The following is a 20,000-nucleotide window of genomic DNA, read 5'->3' on the forward strand; positions in this document are numbered from 1 at the left end:
CTAGCAGTCTTTACTGTTCTGTTCATTGTAGTAGAAAACTAAAAGATTGGATTCAATTAGAAGTTGAGTGAGCTGGCCTTGGAAGAAGGGAGTCGCAGTGTCTTCGAAGAAGCATCTTAGTTGCCGCTTTGCTGGAGGTGGGCACATGATGAGCTCTTCCTCCTCTTCTCTTCAGCAGCAAAGGCCAACCTAATCGAGCCACTGCTTACAAGGATTGTCTTCCTAGAATGAACTCTCTCCTTGTGAAGAGAAAGCATCAAAGCGAGCCATTAGCAATGACTGTTTTATTTTTGTTTTTGTCTTTTTCCTTGGCCACACGGAAAGTCGAAACTGCTATTGTGTCAATCTAATCTTGTTAAAGGGACACGGGTGGCGCTGTGGGTTAAACCACAGAGCCTAGGACTTGCCGAACAGAAGGTCAGCAGTTCGAATCCCCGCGACGGGGTGAGCTCCCGTTGCTCGGTTCCTGCTCCTGCCAACCTAGCAGTTCAAAAGCAGTCAAAGTGCAAGTAGATAAATAGGTACCGCTCCGGCAGGAAGGTAAACGGCGTTTCCGTGTGCTGCTCTGGTTCGCCAGAAGCGGCTTAGTCATTCTGGCCACATGACCCGGAAGCTGTACGCCGGCTCCCTCGGCCAATAAAGCGAGATGAGCACCGCAACCCCAGAGTCGGCCATGACTGGACCTAATGGTCACAGGTCCCTTTACCTTTTTAATCTTGTTAAAACATGAGAAGTGACCAGTTTCTATACTCCCTGTCATGGGTCCCCATACTTTGTTATAAAGTCACCAACATCTCACAGGTAGTGGGACAAATCAGATCCAAAAAGGCCAAAACATTGTTGTCAAACCTTGGATACATGGAATACGTCTCACAGCTTTTAAAACATTATTTTCCCAACAAGTGAAATCTGATAGAACTTCTGCAGTGCCTTGATTTAAAACTTGATAGGGCTGCTGAGAACCAGCTTTCGTGGGCCAGATCCGGCCTGTGAGCAATACAGTGGCCTTACCTCATACTACCTAATTGTTTAAGCAAGTACTGTGATTCCCCATTAAGATTATTATTTTGAGGCTAAAACGATTATGTGACATGAAACATTTACTGGGGGAGTTAGCTTCAGAATAGTCTCCATACAGCAATGCCAATTGCATTAAAGTGAAGGATTATGTGTGTTTAATAATAGGGTTGCTGACAAAGTGAACTTTTTATTAATGCAGTTTACACTGAAGGGCCAACATTGTTTTGTTCTCTGTTCTTAGCTCCGCAAGGCTGTAATGGACCATGTTTCAGATTCCTTTCTGGAGACAAATGTGCCACTTCTAGTGCTGATTGAAGCCGCCAAGAACGGGAATGAGAAAGAGGTTAAGGAATACGCACAGGTTTTCCGTGAACATGCCAACAAACTGATAGAGGTAGAGTGATAATTTAAAATTTGAATAACTTGTATCAGGTTAATTATGTGTTGCGTGAAGTATTTATCTTCCAGCTACAACCAGCCGGCTTCATTGGATCACTTCAGGTTCTGGTATGCTGATAGAGAAACCTCGCTCTTTCAACACCAAGAGCTTTCTGTCCTCGCTTCTCTTTTATAAAAACAGCCAAACAAATGAAGTATGTATCTGAAAATTTCCCTAGCTAGCCTTATAGCTACAATACCTGATTTCTAAAAATTCTCCTCTTACTTGCAGTTGAGTTTTGGGCAGCATGTTAAATACAGCTTTTCCTGACTGGTAATACTATGTGCATTATAGAGTTTTATGGGTTTTTAAATAAAGTTGTGGAGAGAAGTTTGCAAGTGCGACAGCCTAAGTGCTTAAGAGAAAAGGAGCCAGCTGGCTAGTGTCAGATAACAGAACATTTCAAGCTTTGGTAGATTTGGACCAAAATGATTACATTTGAAATGGCTGTAGGTTTATCTGTTTCATAACTATGGGAAAAAGTATTTTTATTATTGAGGACATAAAAGCCAGAATTTCACCGATCGCATTCCTGCATTTTGCTAACATTAATGCAATATTCCAAGTGGCTTTACCAGTGCCACATGCTATTAACACAAGTGTAAAAAGGCTTTGTACTAATATGGAATTCAATGTTATAATAATAATAATAATCATCATCATCTTTATTGTCATTGCCCCCTCTCGGGGACAATGAAAATTACTTGGCTGCTCCATCCACCCAGGTAGGGCACTCCACACAAAATCAGAACAATTATAAAAACACTAATTAAAACAATACAGTATAATACAGCAAGGAAGATTAGATGACTTTCAAAGTCCAGGTTTCCCATTCAGGGCTGAGATGGCTCTGGAGAAGAAGCTGTTCTTGAGAAGGCTCATTCTTGTCTTCATCGTCCTGTATCTCCGTCCCGACGGCAGGAGCTTGAAGAGACAGTGACCAGGATGCGATGGATCTTTTACTATGTCCAGTGCCTTCCTATGGCACCTTGTGGCATAAATCTGCTCTAAGGTGGAGAGTGGGCAGCCAACAATGCTCTCTGCTGCCTTCACAACTCTGCACAACCCCATCCTGTCCTGGGTAGTACAGCTTCCGTACCACACACATAAGACATAAGTGAGCACACTCTCAATGGCACAGTGATAGAAGGCAAGCAGCAGTTTCTGCGGAAGATGGTTTTTCCTTAGGATTCTCAAAAAGTACAGTCTCTGCTGCGCCTTCTTCACAAGCCCCCTTTTGTTGACACTCCAGGACAGATCCTCTTGTAATTCAATACCCAAGAATCTGAACGTTGTTACCCTCTCCACACAGACCCCATCAATCAAAAGTGGCTGGACATTGCTCTTCGGTCTCCTGAAGTCCACCACAAGCTCCTTTGTCTTCCTTGTATTTATGAGCAAGTTGTTAGCTCTGCACCACTCTGTCAGCCACTCCACCTCATCTCTATAGTCCCTTTCAGAGATTATAGAGAAGCTATAATTTTGAAGACAGGCATTTGTTACACTTGAAAGCCTGTTTAATGCATACATATTTATAATTCTTTGTAGTATCAAGTGATAACCAATCACCACAGACAAAAGACACCACACTAGCCAACACCAGTTGTTTTCAGTGGAGATGGTCTGTGCATGTGGTTGAGATGTCAACAGGGACTGAAAAATACTATAGATAATTCCATCATACAGAAAGTATCAACAGATCAGCACACAACTTAATGTAACTGCTGAGGAGGAATTTTAGGGAACTGCTAAATTAAAATTAAATGCAAAATCTGTTCAGCAAAACTTAAGATTCTCAGTTAATTAAAAATTAATGTAGGCCTTGTGTGAGAATACATCTGTGTGTTATCTATTAAGTATGTTTATCTGCCTTAGCCCAAGTGCCTCAGGGCTTTTATAGAAGAAAATGAGAGGCCCAGGCCTTGAAAAACAATGTTGTAACTAAGTTGCTTAAATTTTTTTTTTAAAAAAAGATTTTGCAAATACAGAGAGGAAAGCCATAAGGTCGGTCAAGAACAGCATATTACCAGGTGTCACTATATAGTGATTAACATTCAGTATAGTTACGTATAATCAGCGATATATACAAGATTTCTACAAATATATTTTTAATAAACCCTTTTGCAACCTAACTTAATCCGTTGCGTTTTCAGCCAGGGCCACCCTCCACACCCAGTCATTTCATGCAGTAAAAGACAAGTTTAAGGCAAACTTCCAGTTTTTGGAACTCCTTCCATACTAATCTGTGCCTTGAAGACTGTCCAGAACGTCAAGGCCAGACAAACGTGAATGGTTTGCTGCATAATCTCACAGCTTGGAATGCCAGCAACCAGAGGAGCGAAACAGGAAGCAGACCACTACATATGAAGAAGGGTCCTTTTTTCCTTTATGCCCCCTCTAGCATAAGGGCCTCGGACTTTTTTTAGATATAATGAAGTTCAACTCATGTTGGATGCCATCTAAATTTAGCCGAATGACCCTTCTCTAATTAGGGCTGCGGTAGACTTGATTGACATGACAATTCCATTGCCATTCACTGATTTGTCATGCTGATGTCAGTTTCCCAGGCACCTTTCAGGCTCACGGTAGAAGAGAAATCCACTTCAGATAAATGTTACATATTAACTGAGCGGGGCAGCTTTGAAAAGACGAGTTCATCCAATAGCTTATGTTTTATATAGTCTTGAAAGTAACTCAATAGATTGATTTTAATTTATCTGCTGTTATGTGATTCAGTATTTTATAAAACACTGTGTCTTGTAAACTGCAATATGATGGCTTGTGGGTAATGGTGAGCAATTCAATACTCTAAAAGATATTTGTTTTTTATGATCAGTAGAGAGAAACATGGTTTAAACACAAATCAGGAAGTGCTGAAGGCTGGGACTTCAATCTAAGTGTGTGTTGAATGGGGTAGCTAACACAGAATCATAGAATCATCAAATTGTGGAGTTGAAAGGGACCCTGAGGATAATCTAATCCAATCTCCTGCAATGCAGGAATATACAGCTATCCCGTACAGGGATCCAACCTGCAATCTTGTCACTATAAGCACCACGCTCTAACCAACTGAGCTAACCAGCTCCATCCATGTTGCCGTGCAGAAACTTTGGACTACAATTTCTATCATCCCTGAATATTCACCATGCTAGTTGGGGCTAATGGGAGTTTGAGTAATATCTGGAGCGCACCATGTTGGCTAATGTGAGCCTATATCAACATTTCCTTGCTCAAGGAACTGAGCCTTGTGCTTGCTTTCTACAAGTAAACTTAAAGAGTTAAGAATGCCTCACTTGAGACATCAACCTAATTTCTTGCTCCAGTGTCATTGTTAATGAATTTCAAAGCAAATTTTAAAGAGCTGATCCACATATAGAATGGACAGCCTTCTAGAAGACTACCCACCGCTTAACGTTCTGTCACCAGCACATTAGCTCAAATCATAGTGCAGTGTTTTAGGGAAGTAGTTGTAAGTACGCATTTGTTACTATTATATGTGGCAGGATTGTCACTTGGGGGTAAATAGAAAGTTGTTCATCCAAATGCTAGCAGCACCAGTAGGCAGCCCGAGGTCATCCATGCATCTTAAGATGTAAAGGGCAGATTCTTGGAGATGGGTTACAGAATTGGCTCAAAGAGTGTTTTTTTGATAACTGTATTAAAATTTATTTCTTCCGCCTGTATTACAGGAAATACTTCCAAACTCGTAACTACTCATTCCTTTTGGATTAGCTAAATTATCATTCACAGCATATCTGTCACTTCTAAGCCTGGGGCAGGGGGTATGGTCATTGATTTGCTGTCATTGTGTATGTATATTAGCCTGTCACATAGAATAGTGTACAGGGCAGGTGTCTGGCAAAAGTAGCAATCTTAAATTGTGTGCATTTGGCAGCTTTTGTCCCACACTGCAAAAGTGCAGTGTTGGCTATTCCAAACATGGAGAATATATAGCAGGGATGGTCAGCTTTAGGTTGGGAGGCTAGGTTTTCCACAGTCAAGTTCTGAGGGACTACAGAACAGAAACACACACTGATGACATTCCCTAGTTTTAGCAGCCAGGTCAGTGGGGTAATTGAACACGACTATCTCCTGAGCTGAATAACCTGGGGTTGGAAAAGCCAAGAAAATCATGTAAGAATCACACTTAACTGTCCTGGCTGCCCATTGTATTGGGAAATGGGGAAGCAGCCATGACGTGGGAGCTTTTAGGATTTTCTTCAGTTTCCCAATAGGAGGCTGTGTTCCTCAGCCTAGTGAGGAACACTGCTTTGCCATCTCTCCCTGGGCTTGGTTGCATGAAATGTCCTGGACAACTGGGAAAGCAGCAGTTGCATGAAGACATTTTGTGGGACTGCCCCTAACAACATGGCAGATGGTTTGCAAGTCCTTCGACATTCACACAGTTCCATGACATTAGAATGTTTTGGTTATAATCATGATAAAACCTTAACCTTTTGCAAGGATTCTGAAGTCAGCTCAGTAAGAACAGAATGATTTGATAGATAAGGGAGGGGGGAAATAATTCTTTAGTTTTTCAAAGGCCAATACAGGGAAAGAACATTGCGTCAGTATTGATTGTCACACATATTTTCCTATCTTTTCCTGAGCAGCCATAACAGTGGGAAGTTTTGTAGTATGGATTATACTCTCCACTACCCAGGCACTGAGTAGGAAATCTGGAATCCTGCTAATACGAGTTTCTAGCCCATGTGATAGCCACACCATCTTCCTTGCTGACTTCTGACTCCAAAAAGGAGACAAATCCAGATCCTCTAAGAATCTAAGAATATACAAAGTGAAGTGAAAAGACATTTGATCTTACAAAGGATCACGACAACCCTATTTAGAAAACATTTATACCAATTATCTAGGAATGCTGATGGAAAGGGGTAATTTCCCTTGCATGCCTAGCAATTTATCTCATTACTAGGATTCTCAAATGTGGATTTAAAAACTAATGTTTAATGCAAGTTAGCAACATGCTGGGGCACACAGTTCAAAGTTTTCACTCTGTTCCTGCTGCTGTGCCACCAGGAAGCGAGTCGGTGTCTGACTTGTCACAGTGCCCAAGCATGTTTCAGGTTCGTTTCTTTCCAAACAAGTGGTAACCAAGGTTTATTCTTGTCTTACTGCTTGTGGGTTTTGGGGGGAGAAGTGTCAGCCCAAGTTCAGATATTGCGACAAACCAGATTTTGGTTTCTTTCCCAGCAGCACAGCCAGGAGCAAGGGAAGAAAATCAAGGAACTGCAATAGCATACTGCACACAAACATTAAACCATAGGGTTTTTGTTTTGTTTTTTACTGTATTTTAATGTGATGTACAAACCTATTGAGCTTTTAAGATTAGAACACGAGTTTTGAACTTGATAAGACTGTCAAAAGAGTAACAAAGCCTTTTATCTCCAGAGGTATTACCAAATGTTTGTGTTCTTTATAAGGTAGTGATTCCAGACTTGTCTTTCCAATGTACAGCTGATTTTTGCCTGTTCTAGAATAGCCAACCCTGTTCTTCAAACCGTCTAGGTCAGCTCCTGGATGGGTGACTGCCTTGAGTTCTAGGTCAGGAGGATATTAATGTAAGCAAAAGAATTTGGAAGGTCAACAAAACATTCACTTAGATAGAAAAAAGAAACAGCTGCATTTCTTGCTATTTTCTCTATGCCCTTTTTTTGGTCTCCAAATAGCAAGGAGAAGGATGAACAAAAAAATCCTTGCATGCTTGTGTTCCACAGATTTGCTCTTAATAAGGTTAGCATCAAATAAATTGTCAACCTATGATCTGTGTGTGTTTTTAATGTAACGAAAAGCTTGATTATTTTTAGTTCTGTAGACTCATCTCTCCTAGCAGTTAATAATAGGGTTGGTGACAGAGATTCACAGTAGATAATACACTTGTCTTTATAATAAGCTTGAAAATAATCCTAACAAAAAGCTTTGATTTTTTTAAATGTAAAATTATTTATGAACAACTTTGTTAACGAGCCAGTTAGTTCTGTCACTGTTCAAAATACCTAATCTATACAATATGATTCTTATGAAAGCATAGATAAAAGTACAAACACAGGTGCAAAGATCCCTTAAAATAACTAGAAGCCATTATACTTAAGGCTCTGGTTCTGCCTGGTTTCAAGTCTTGACAGCAGAAACTTTGGCTTTCCTTCCAGGGCAATGTCTGTGCTTCTTTAACAAAACACATTAAAATGCTTTTAATTGCTTCTCTCCTTATTGGTGTAGAATGTTTATAGGCACGATAAATCTTTACAAGAAACTACCTGTTTACTAACCAGAGTTTAGGCTTCCTTTGGCTGGCTGCTTGCTAGAAAGAGGTGAAATTTTGCTGCTTATAGTGGGATGGAACGCACTGTTCTTGTCTTTGTACTAATTTTTACATATTTCTGTGCGCAAATGTAGGCTTTAAATAACAAGCTGTCATTCACCTGTCAGTTAATAACTACAAACCCTTTTAGAATCCCTCCTCCGAGAACAGGTTCCAAAATATAGAACATTTTCACTTAAAAATAAGTGCCCTTTCATTCCCCTTCCAGAAAGCAAATGGAAGGACTTGTCTCTAGATAGCAGCTCAAGGTGCCAAGCAAATCTCTAGAAACAGCCAATTGTCATCTTTTTCTGCACCAATTGGCAACAATGTATTCTGTTCTGAATCTTGGGTGCACATAAACTGTTTGCACATGAGTGGAAGATGTTCCCACACCAGGCTACGCTTCTGAGAGGCCAAATGGCTAAGTGAAACTATAGATCACGACTCTCAGTACACCTTTAGTTCTTCTTTAGAATAACCAAATGAACTGACTTCTACATGGGCGTAAAGCAATAATATCGGATAGCAATCAGTCTGTTCAAATGTTTTTTACTACATGGAATTTGGAAGACCAAATATTTAGAGGCTAGCCCTGAAATGTATTACAAATATTTGGTTGGGTTTTTTTTGTAATTTAAGAATTGTTATTGCCAGTTGTAAAAGGCATGCAAACTGTAACAGTTTCCTTGTGAAGAGCTTTTGATCCCAGAAGCAAAAACACCTTCCTAAAATACCTTTCTGTCATATGCGCAGGTTGCCAACTTGGCCTGTTCTATCTCAAATAATGAAGAAGGTGTGAAATTAGTCCACATGTCAGCAAGCCAGCTTGAAGCCCTCTGTCCTCAGGTAAATTATGAATGGACCTATGAATTCTAGAGTCTAATTCAGTATGAAATGTGGGGAGTGTAAATATATTTTTAGTGCGTATAATAATATTTTGCCTGCTAAAATCAACGCAGTAGGGTAGGTGGTTTTTCAGATCGTAAAGAAAAGTTATTGTAGTCTCTTAATATAAAGCATAAGCCAGGGGTAGCTTTAAAGCTATTAACATAAAATATTATGGTGAGTTGTTCCATCAGTGGTAAATAATATCCTCTGTCATCTGTTTCTCTATTGAGCAAAGGGGTAATGTGTGCCTGACATTACTCCATTGTTTAGGCGTCGGAAGAAAAGCAAAATTGTAAAAAGATGTGTCCATGACATTGTTATTTAAGTCAGTTGAACATGTGCAGACTCTGTGCCAATTCCAAACATATTTAGATCTAAATTAGGGGAGGGGAACCCTCAGTCTTCCTTGCTTTTTCTTCATACTGAGAGCTGCTGTATCATAAAAGTTAATCAGGAAAATCCCTAGTTTGATTATTGTCATGAATTAACTCAAGGGAACCTTAACCAAAACAGCTGTAGCCTCTGTTCCCACTCCCCCCCAGTCAAAAAAACCCAAAAACTTGTCAGTTTTGCAGAACGTAGTTCATTTTTAGTACATAAATCTGAAAATTGGTAAATTCATAGTGTGTTTTAAAAAATGCTTTGCATTACAGGTAATAAATGCAGCTTTGGCTTTGGCTGCCAAGCCACAGAGTAAGCTAGCTCAAGAAAACATGGAGATGTTTAAAGAACAGTGGGAAAAGCAAGTTCGTGTGCTTACAGATGCTGTAGATGACATCACTTCCATTGATGACTTCCTGGCAGTATCAGGTAATGGGCTGCAGAATGCTAAGATTTATTTTATGTTTAGCTTTATTGTTTATCCTGCTACAGTGGCACAGGAATATCCTTTGGAATTCTGTGAATAGCATTGTTGGTTTGCTGCAACAAAGAATGTAATATGGCACAAGTTTTTGTAGGCAAGAGTCTACAGCATTTAGCTTGTGCACATTTATCTTTAATAGGGTTGCCATACGTCCTGGAATACTGCAGTCGGAAGGAGTGTTCAGGGCGGAAACCTTTGAAATATGGTAGCCCTATCTTTAAGTTCTTGGCAAAAAACAAAACAGTAGACGTCTGGGGCAAAAAGACAGACAATCCACCTGACATTGAACCCCATATGTTTTGACTATACACAGTTTTGACTTTAGGCGTCATCCCTGGAACGTAACCCCTGCATAAGTTGCAGGCTTACCGTATTTCATCAGTTGCGGGAGGTAAATGAAAATGGATGGTGAAGATGTTGATATATAAATATAAATATAGAAGAGGTGTAGATATACTCTTATCAGTCCTGTGGGAGGAGAACTTGCCTTACAATGTGAGAGTAAAAATATATATATAGGGAAAACCTATATTGTACAGTCAGTAGCACTGCCATCAATATATACATCTCCCCCATATTTGTGGTGTACATGGAACAGTACTTCCTTAACATCTGTTATCCAATAAACATTTTCTACTGTTCTGGAAATTCCTGTTTGCATTACGTGCACACAATACAATAAGGAGACAATCATTATGGTTTGTTGCTGTTGAATGATAACAGTTTTGTACAAAAGAGGGAAGTTTATTGTATAAATTATTGTAGATTGCTGGGAGACTAGTCTTTTTAGGCTGCTTGACTTATTTGCTGGCATAATTGTTTGGATAAATGGGTAGAAGATACAATGTATGCCAACTTTAATTTGCATGTTATTTCCTTTCAGGCAGCATTTTGAATACTTTATTTTATTAATCACACAGCTTGCAGCTAGGTTTTGTGTATTACTTTTTAAAATAAAATGTCTGACTACCTCAGGCACTTTAGAGATAGCAATCACCAGTCATTTACGGTTTGTGTTCAGCATAAAAGGTAAAGGTAAAGGTACCCCTGCCCGTACGGGCCAGTCTTGACAGACTCTGGGGTTGTGCGCCCATCTCACTTAAGAGGCCAGGGGCCAGCGCTGTCCGGAGACACTTCCGGGTCACGTGGCCAGCGTGACATCGCTGCTCTGGCGAGCCAGAGCCGCACACAGAAACGCCGTTTACCTTCCCGCTGGTAAGCGGTCCCTATTTATCTACTTGCACCCGGAGGTGCTTTCGAACTGCTAGGTTGGCAGGCGCTGGGACCGAGCAGTGGGAGCGCACCCCGCCGCAGGGATTCGAACCGCCGACCTTTCGATCGGCAAGCCCTAGGCGCTGAGGCTTTAACCCACAGCGCCACCTGCGTCCCTGGTGTTCAGCATAGATTTATGTAAATAAAGATGTATACCAGGTCACTAGAACAACTCTTGTCTTCAGCTATGGCTATGTTGTGTTAGCATGTCAGGCTTGCACTAAAGCGGATGTCTAACATTACTAACAGGTTAAAGGGACTGTAGCGGAGCACTCATTAACAGACATTTCTTTTCCTGTAAACCTCACCTCCATGAGATGAGGTTTTCTTAAAAGCCCTGCATTTCCTCAATCCAAATTTTAGAAAGTACTGCGAGCATATGCAAAAACACAGAAGCCCTTATTGCTGTTGCTACTTCTCTGGATCTCAGGCTGGTAGTGGAAGTGCAAAATATACCACTGGGCTGCCTCACTCCTTCTGTGTATGGAGCTGCTGTAGACAATGAGGTGTTGAAAATGTATGCTGTGTGAGTTTGGAGCTGTTTGCCACATTTCCCACACACGCAACTTGCAATCCAGCCTAACTGCAGATTTCCGCAGTAGTTACTATTTATTATCTTACTACTGCCAAGCTAAGCTGCCTACAACTGCAGCCTTTACTTCACTCGGGCTGTGGAGGACAGTCTGTCCTAAGCCCTTCTGCTCCCAAAAGGCTTTCTCGCTGTAATATAGCCTTTCCTTCCATTAATAATTAGTTCCTTTACTTATTTATTTTGTTAACAGCACTCTATAAAGATCTTTCCTAAAAGCATTGGCCGGGGTGGAAGGGACAGACACTTTAGCCAATAAAAAAATTCCTTCCAGTAGCACCTTAAAGACCAACTAAGTTAGTTCTTGGTATGAGCTTTCGTGTGCATGCACACTTCTTCAGATACATTGAAACAGAAGTCACCAGACCCTTCTATATAGTGAGAAGGTGGGGAGGGGTATTACTCAGAAGGGTGGTGGGATTGGGTGATTGGCAGATAGCTGTGATGAGCCTGTTGACGACTCTTAACGACTGCAATAGGTCTTACAGGAAAAAGCAAGGGGTGAGAAGGTGAAAAATGGCTTTGTCATGTATAATGAGATAAGAATCCAATGTCTTTGTTCAGACCAGGTCTCTCCATGGTTTTAAGTTTGGTAATAAGTTGCAATTCAGCAGCTTCTCTTTCCAGTCTATTTCTGAAATTCCTTTGTAATAGAACAGCTACTTTGAGATCTTGTATAGAATGTCCTGGGAGATTGAAGTGTTCTCCTACTGGTTTCTCTGTCTTGTGGTTCCTGATGGTTCCAGAGAAACCAGTAGGAGAACACTTCAATCTCCCAGGACATTCTATACATGACAAAGCCATTTTTCACCTTCTCACCCCTTGCTTTTTCCTGTAAGACCTATTGCAGTCATTAAGAGTCGTCAACAGGCTCATTACAGCTATCTGCCAATCACCCAATCCCACCACCCTTCTGAGTAATACCCCTCCCCACCTTCTCACTATATAGAAGGGTCTGGTGACTTCTGTTTCAGTGTATCTGAAGAAGTGTGCATGCACACGAAGGCTCATACCAAGAACTAACTTAGTTGGTCTTTAAGGTGCTACTGGAAGGAATTTATTTATTTATTTTTTACTATGGCAGACCAACACGGCTACCTATCTGTAACTTTAGCCAATGACAGAGTGAAGCTGAGGAGGTTGGAATCTGGTGCTGCACATCCACTTTCACTGGATTCAGTCTCTGGATTTTATACTGTGCTAAGAATCCCCTATCCTAACTGTTCTGCACCCCCAGCTTCTTAATTTTCATTCTGCATTCACTCACTTGCTCTTTGCTGAATAATGTTTGTTACATAGCTAATGGCTGCATAAAGTTGCTCTCCAATGGTGCCATTTAAAAGACAGTAGAAACTTGAAACAAGCGGTTTGCAAAGGCTATGTGTGGTGGCCTGGCTACCGCTTTGTATACTTCTGATTAACACTGGACTATTTCAGAACGGCTTAATGTCAAGAATAGGAACATGTGCGAGGATTTGGAATGAGGGGTGAATGTCAAAGAAGTAAAATCTTTCTTGTAGTACATGTCTCACTTTTCCATAAAGGAGCATACCGCTTCAGTGCAAACATTTAATACCTTCAGTGCCACAAGTATCTGGAAAATTGAGTACCATAAAGCGTGAAATTGTCAGAGCTGCCTGAGGAACATGGACAAATTATTGCCAATAAGAACTTGAGCATCTTCATCTTTCTTGGGCTTCAGATCTTTTGTTTCCTGAAGAAGTAGATGTAGAAAAGTGAAAAGCATTCTCTCCCCATCAAATCATTAAGAATGTTCTTGGGTATTTGATTTTGTCTGCAGCTCTCACTTTGTTGTCCGATTTGATCTATAAAACTTTTTAGAAGAGGGCTGGTGGAACCTGTAGCCCTTGGCTTGGTTTTGTGCAGGTGTGGGAAACCTAGAGGGAAGAGTGCAGGAAGGAGAGCAGAACAGGATAACCTGAGGGAAAGAGACAGGGGAGCCCTCTGCAAGTGATCTGCTGCCCCCAGCAGACTATCACTGAGGGAATGAAGTTCTCAACAGGATGGGGGAAGGAATTAAAGATTCCCACCCCTGTTTTAGAATGTTGATTGGAACGTGACTTATTTCATGCCTGTATTGCAAATAAAATAGACTTTGAACTGATGAATGATTACAATTTCCTTCAGTCATGAAATGGGGGTATAGGGGATTTTTTCTTAATTGAAATTTTTCTTAATTGCTGCATTTTGTACTCCTCACATAACAACAAAAGACTTGGATTTTTCACAGTCTTCACCAATCCCCTTCACCCTCTGCACTGATGCTGTTATACACCAACCTAGGGCAGAATGTTAATTTTGAATTCTATTCTGTTCTATTTTACTACCAGAGAATCATATTCTGGAAGATGTAAACAAATGTGTCATTGCTCTCCAAGAAAAAGATGTTGATGGCTTAGATCGCACTGCTGGTGCAATTCGTGGTCGTGCAGCTAGAGTAATTCATGTTGTCACTTCTGAAATGGATAATTATGAACCTGGAGTGTATACAGAAAAGGTTCTGGAGGCAACAAAGCTGCTGTCAAACACAGGTAAGATAAACTACCTCATCAGGCTTTTAATTTCAGATACTTACCCTGTTCAGTGCTTTCTGCTTACAACTTTGTGTCGGTAGGTACAGCAAATTTATTAACTGTTTAAACCTCAGTGCTAAATCTAGTGTTTTGCTTGAAATGTGGGTCTTTTTATCCATAGCATTGTTCTGTAAGCCCCATGCTAAGTACAGATGATAATAGCTGTCATGGAGACCTGAGAGTCTTCAGATGTTGTTGAACCACAAGTTCCACCAGTCGAAGTCAACATCCCATCCCTGGGATATAATCACTGAGAAATTACTGGCTTGCAATACTAAAATTCATGTCCTAATGGAACAAATTTTCTCTCTTGAAAGAAAAAAAATGTAAAGTCACAGATGAGAGCGGGACTGTAATTGGTAAATTTATAATGTCATTAATTTTAACGTACACACTCAATACATTTCTGGTCTGGAAGCAAGTTTGTTACTCTGTTGAACTATAAAATGCAAACCAGAAGGAATTCTTTATGACCATTCTGTCCATGTGTAAAACCACAGCAGACAATTAGTTCATTTTGACCTTGAATTAAAATGAATTAATCATAAAATCAATATCATCATTCAGAGGGATTTCTTAGTGCCATATGACTACTATATTCAGTCCTAGAGCACTATGAACAGTTCTGTGTTTGTGCTAGTTAGTAGCTTGAGCTTAAAATAATTTGCCAATGCATCTTTGTGCAGAGCCAGTGCATCTTTGTGCAGAGCCAATGCATCTTTGTGCATAGGATGTCGCAGAATTTAACTTCATTTTTTTTATTTAGGCTAAATGTGCTAGTTTTCAATTTTTTGAAAGATTTTCTTAAAGGTTGCAATCAATGAAGTTTTCCTTCTAGCATATGAAAGGAGAATTCAAACCAATTCATTTACAAATGTGACTTCCAGCATTAATTTTCACAGCTTAATTGTGTAAATCCTAAAATCTGGTGCCAGATTAAATCTTTGTGCCACTACTGCAGTCACATCTGGCTCTGGTGTGGTTGTGCTTGCCCTGAAAATGGAAGCAAGAAAAGAGCAGGATACCAGCTTCCCCACTGTACGAAATGCTGTGCCTTTCCACCTGGTATACAACCCAAGAGGGCTGGAGGCCTCTTGGATAGAGCCCAAAGTTCGTGCCCCATTTACTGAGTTGGATTGAATTTGAGCTACAGAAGCACATCTTAATAGTTTTCCCAATGAACTGAATGTAGCATTGATTGTACCATCAAACGTCTCTGGTGGTGCTGATGACAGATAAGCCAGAATCCGCCTGGCATACTGATTACAGTGGTACCTCTAGTCACGTGCAACTCTGGATACGTATCCTTTGGGTTACACAAGCGGCAAACCTGGAAGTATTTTTTCAGGTTTCGCCACACACGCATGCGCAGAAACACTCTACCGCGCTGCGTGCCCAGTACCTTCAGCAACTACTTTGGTCTGGACCCCACACCCCCAGGCCAGGTGGAAATTGACCAGCAAAGCAGAGAGCAGGTCTAGCCAGGACTCAGGGCAAGAAATGCAAAATTGAATATACGTTATTTTATCTGCCGTTGCACTGGCAGACTCCATTTTCTTGCTCATGTTTTTGTCACAAATCTTAACAAATTAGTATTCTTTATATGGCCCAACAAAATAACTTTTATTAGCAGCCATAGAATTGTAGAGTTGGAAAGTGATCGCACGGGTCATCTAGACCAACCTCTTGCAACGCAGGAATCCTTTCCAGAGCCAGCCCTGGACAGGTGGAAGCAAACCACCAACCTTCTGGTGAATGCACCGACCCGTTTATTAATGGCATTTGTATACCATGCAGCAACTCATGTTTTCTGAGTGGTCAACATCACCATCACCATGTCTCATGGCAAAACTTTTTCATATGTACACGTTTCAAATGCACAATACAATTAATGTACAAAACTAGCATGAATGTAGTCACACCCCCACCTTTCTTAAGTGTCTGTCCTGTGTGTATTGTTTGCCCTTTGTAGGGATACGATTAGGAAATCTGAATGTGTGTGATTTGTAACATTTCAGTTACAGATAGTTACACATTTCAGTTACACATTTCAATGAAAGAACAGTTGTACCAGTAATGTTTGTGGATTAAAAAATTGCATTTCAGTACTGTGTTACTGCAGAATCTGCATGCTAAGAGCCACAAGTTTTATTGTATTCTGGTAAGCGGAGTGTTTTTCCCCCCGTGTTCTTTAGTTATGCCACGTTTTACTGAACAAGTAGAAGCTGCTGTAGAAGCACTGAGTTCTGACCCTGCTCAACCAATGGATGAAAATGAATTCATCGATGCTTCACGATTGGTATACGATGGAATTCGTGACATCAGAAAAGCAGTGCTGATGATCAGAGTGAGTCAGCCTTTATTTCCTTGAAATAGCATTCACTGGTTTTCTCAAACACATTTTTATTAAACAATAAGGCAGTACAATAGCACTAAGAGCGTCTGTATAAAATATACACACACACATTCTAAATTTATACAGCTGCTTCACAGCATAAGCCCTCTGGGCAGCTCTCAAGGCATATATAACAAAATACAAAATGAAACAATAAATGCTGTTCAACTAAAAACACATGACACAGATTTAATTTTAAATACTGCTTGTACCCCTAATTCCACCTATTACCTGCAAATTGGTATGGGATCTTGTTTATATATTATGTAAACAATTGTGATCACTTCCCAAATGTTTTAACCGTGATAGGTCATAGGTCATTATGACAGTTATCAGAGACAAATAAAGTCAAGTCACAGTAAACGTCGCACATTTGTTGGCTGAACTGTTTTTAGTCCATTAATGCTTTCATAACTGGCTACTACAGTATGCTTTATGTGTAGCTGTCATTTGGCAAGCATTTGAAAGCTACAACTGGTACAGAATATGGTAACCTATTCCTTTTATCATAATATATACTTTGCTTTTTAAGAGTTCAGAAACAACTTGCATCAGTATGCAGCAATCACAATAAGACAATATCAGAACATAAATTCATTGGGATGCTTCTTACAGGACAGTTGATGCTGGTGCCTCTGATTAGAGGGGCACAGCGGTGTGGAAACCGAACATTTCTTAGACTGCATTACCTAATTGTTGGCTCTCTAATGTCAGTTGGCCCAAATTTGGGGGAGCGGGGGCGCTGAAGGTTATTCACCCCTGCTTTAGACATATATGTGATTTGTGTTCAGATCAAGTATCTTTGTGCTCGAAATATCTCTTTAGGAGTAGTACGGCCACCTACTTATTTTCGTTCTTCCCCTGAAAAGTTTTTAATTATTTAACTGAAAGATATTTTAAGTTTTTATCTTGTTATGTGATTCTGTACATGTATTTAGCACTCTTAATTTACTACAGCTGCTTTGAAACTTTTAAGAGTTAGATAAATAGCTTTAGGATTGACGACACAGAATAGAACTGTCAAGGCTAAGATAAAAAAGCACGTTTTGATAGGCTCTTAGGTCACAGCAGGGGGAATAAATCTAAGAAAACCCTATAACGTTAAGATTACATCTAGTGCTTCAGGAAGCAAATTCAAAAGACAGCCTGTTTGCTACTTCAATTTTACCAAATGCAGAAACTCAAACTCTAATGAATCAGTAGACTATTAAGTTAAAAGTGTGTCTCATCTTCTTGGGCCTATGTTGAAAAGCTCCTTTATTGAAAGCTTCACATTTCAATCTAAAATGCAAATTGGAAAGATGGTAGAAAGCTTTCAAAGCAAGTATGAGAATGAATCACAAATATTGGAAGTTTTAACTAATACCGTTCATTATTTGTCAACATTTAAATATAAAGCATGATAATATTAAGCATTTGTGTATACCTTGAATTAAGCCAATATGTACTGAGAATGTAAAAGCTAGGCGGAGAAACCTTTTTTATCTAACAAAGGTTAAACTACAGGACAACTGATGACAGATCTTCATTTCCTCATGTTTTGTGTATTAAAATAGGGATCTATATAAAAGGGGCTTTAAAATTACAATGACCTGCTGTGACATTACCACACTGGCATCACTTGTATTCCAAGGCAGAGATTGGCATGCATTCCCAGATGAGATTTTGAGGGTTGCTTCATGTAATACTTCCCCAACTTCTTTTTTCCATTCTATGTTCCTGTAATTCAAATAGAATATATACTTTCCCCAAAAGTTGTATCAGTACTGGAGAGAAAAAATAACATGAGCCAAACCTGAAAATTGAAATATTGCACCTTGTCTCAGCAGCTGTAGATTCTTTTGTTAGAGCTTGCTTCATACCTATTTGCTCCCCTGCTGCAAGTATTCCAGTTTTTAGACACACACACACACCAGTGACAGATTTGGGTACTATGGCACCCTGTACAAGGCCACAGTACGCGCCCCCAGCCCTCACACTGCCTTCTCAAAGGTGAGTAAGGAGGCACCTGGCTTTGGGAAGGAGGTACAAGAATGCTGGCAGAGTCTTAGAACCCCTCCTGCTTCCTTCCCAAAGCTGGGAAAATGCTAACTGGGCTTTGGGAAGGGAGGATTCTAGGACCCTTTCAGAGTCTCACACCTCCTTCCCAAAGCCTAGCGCTTCACTTATGGGGCTTTGAAACAATGCCCCCCTCATCTCAGCACCCAGTGCATTGAGCACCACTCGCACAGCCCTAAATCCACCCCTGCACACACACACTGGTGAAAGTAGTTTATCCAGTACGTTTCCGAGCACAATTCAAAGTGTTGGTGCTGACCTTTAAAGCCCTAAACGGCCTCGGCCCAGTATACCTGAAGGAGCGTCTCCACCCCCATCGTTCTGCCCGGACGTTGAGGTCCAGCGCCAAGGGCCTTCTGGCGGTTCCCTCATTGTGAGAAGCAAAGCTACAGGGAACCAGGCAGAGGGCCTTCTCGGTAGTGGCGCCCGCCCTGTGGAACGCCCTCCCATCAGATGTCAAAGCAATAAACAACTACCTGACATTCAGAAGACATCTTAAGGCAGCCCTATTCAGGGAAGTTTTTAATGTGTGACATTTTAGTGTATTTTTTGTCTCTGTGGAAGCCGCCCAGAGTGTCTGGGGAAACCCAGCCAGATGGGCGGGGTATAAATAAATTATTATTATTATTATTATTATTATTATTATTATTATTATTATCATCATCATCATCCAAGCAAGCTAAACTGGGAGAGTAAAGCTGTCTCTGCCTTTCTTTCTCACCTCCATCCTAATACACTAAATTGGGGGTAGCCATGTGCAGCTCCCAACATCTCTGACCATTGGTCATGCTGGCTGAAGCTGATGGGAGTTTGAGTCCAACAATATCTGAGGTATTACGTTGGCCACCCCACCCTGAGCCCATCTAGGTAGTGCATTAAGTTTCTGTCTCTGGTTAGATCATGGAAACTGCCACCATGAATCCCAAGGCTAAATTGACATACAATTTTGTTCACGGAAATTATTTCTGTGCTGGGAAACAACTTTTAACGTGATGAGTTTGCATGTCTGCTTATTGTATATACAAGCATTAGTAAGCTATAGCAGATCGCTGCTTGGCACAACACAGCGTCAACAACTCGTAATGCTACTTCTGCCTAGGGAAGCCAAGCTCATGCATTCACTGCTGTGTTGGCCTTTACATGAGTTCATTCCATAAGTAGAATAAATGCAAAAGTTTACTGCAACATATATTGTATACTAGGTATTACTAATAAAAGTTCAAAATGGAGCAAGGGCTTCGTTATCTCATTGAGTAGGAAGACAAACATTGACTTTCCTCAGTTGACAGGGAGATAAATTTAACCTAAGATGAAACTAGTATAGCTTGTTGTCAAGCCATTAATACAGTCAAACGCTTTGCTACTGCTGGCATATTGATTATAACAACAGAAGAAAGAAACTGATACGAATGAAATGGTAGCTGCATTTTTCCAAACTTATGAAAAGCAATACATTAGCTGGGTTGACTTATAATCCAAAGTAGTAACGCTCTGAACTCTTGGATTACCTACAGAAATTAATACTAAGTTGTGTGTGCTGCAGATACAGCTATAATAA

The 20,000-nt window shown here is 40.4% G+C and overlaps 1 protein-coding gene across 3 annotated transcripts in view; it reads left to right on the forward strand.

Annotated features, from left to right (window-relative positions):
- Positions 1-20,000, forward strand: part of CTNNA1 (catenin alpha 1) — a 68,697-nt gene that overhangs the window by 34,689 nt on the left and 14,008 nt on the right. For all 3 annotated transcript variants that reach the window (XM_079969756.1, XM_079969754.1, XM_079969755.1), the window contains exons 9-13: positions 1,262-1,414; positions 8,535-8,627; positions 9,323-9,479; positions 13,747-13,947; positions 16,185-16,336. In XM_079969756.1, the coding sequence (XP_079825882.1) occupies positions 1,262-1,414; positions 8,535-8,627; positions 9,323-9,479; positions 13,747-13,947; positions 16,185-16,336 (756 nt within the window). The remainder of the gene's footprint in view (positions 1-1,261; positions 1,415-8,534; positions 8,628-9,322; positions 9,480-13,746; positions 13,948-16,184; positions 16,337-20,000) is intronic.

Source organism: Podarcis cretensis (assembly GCF_951804945.1).
Source record: "Podarcis cretensis genome assembly, chromosome: 3".
Taxonomy (NCBI): Eukaryota; Metazoa; Chordata; class Lepidosauria; order Squamata; family Lacertidae; genus Podarcis; species Podarcis cretensis.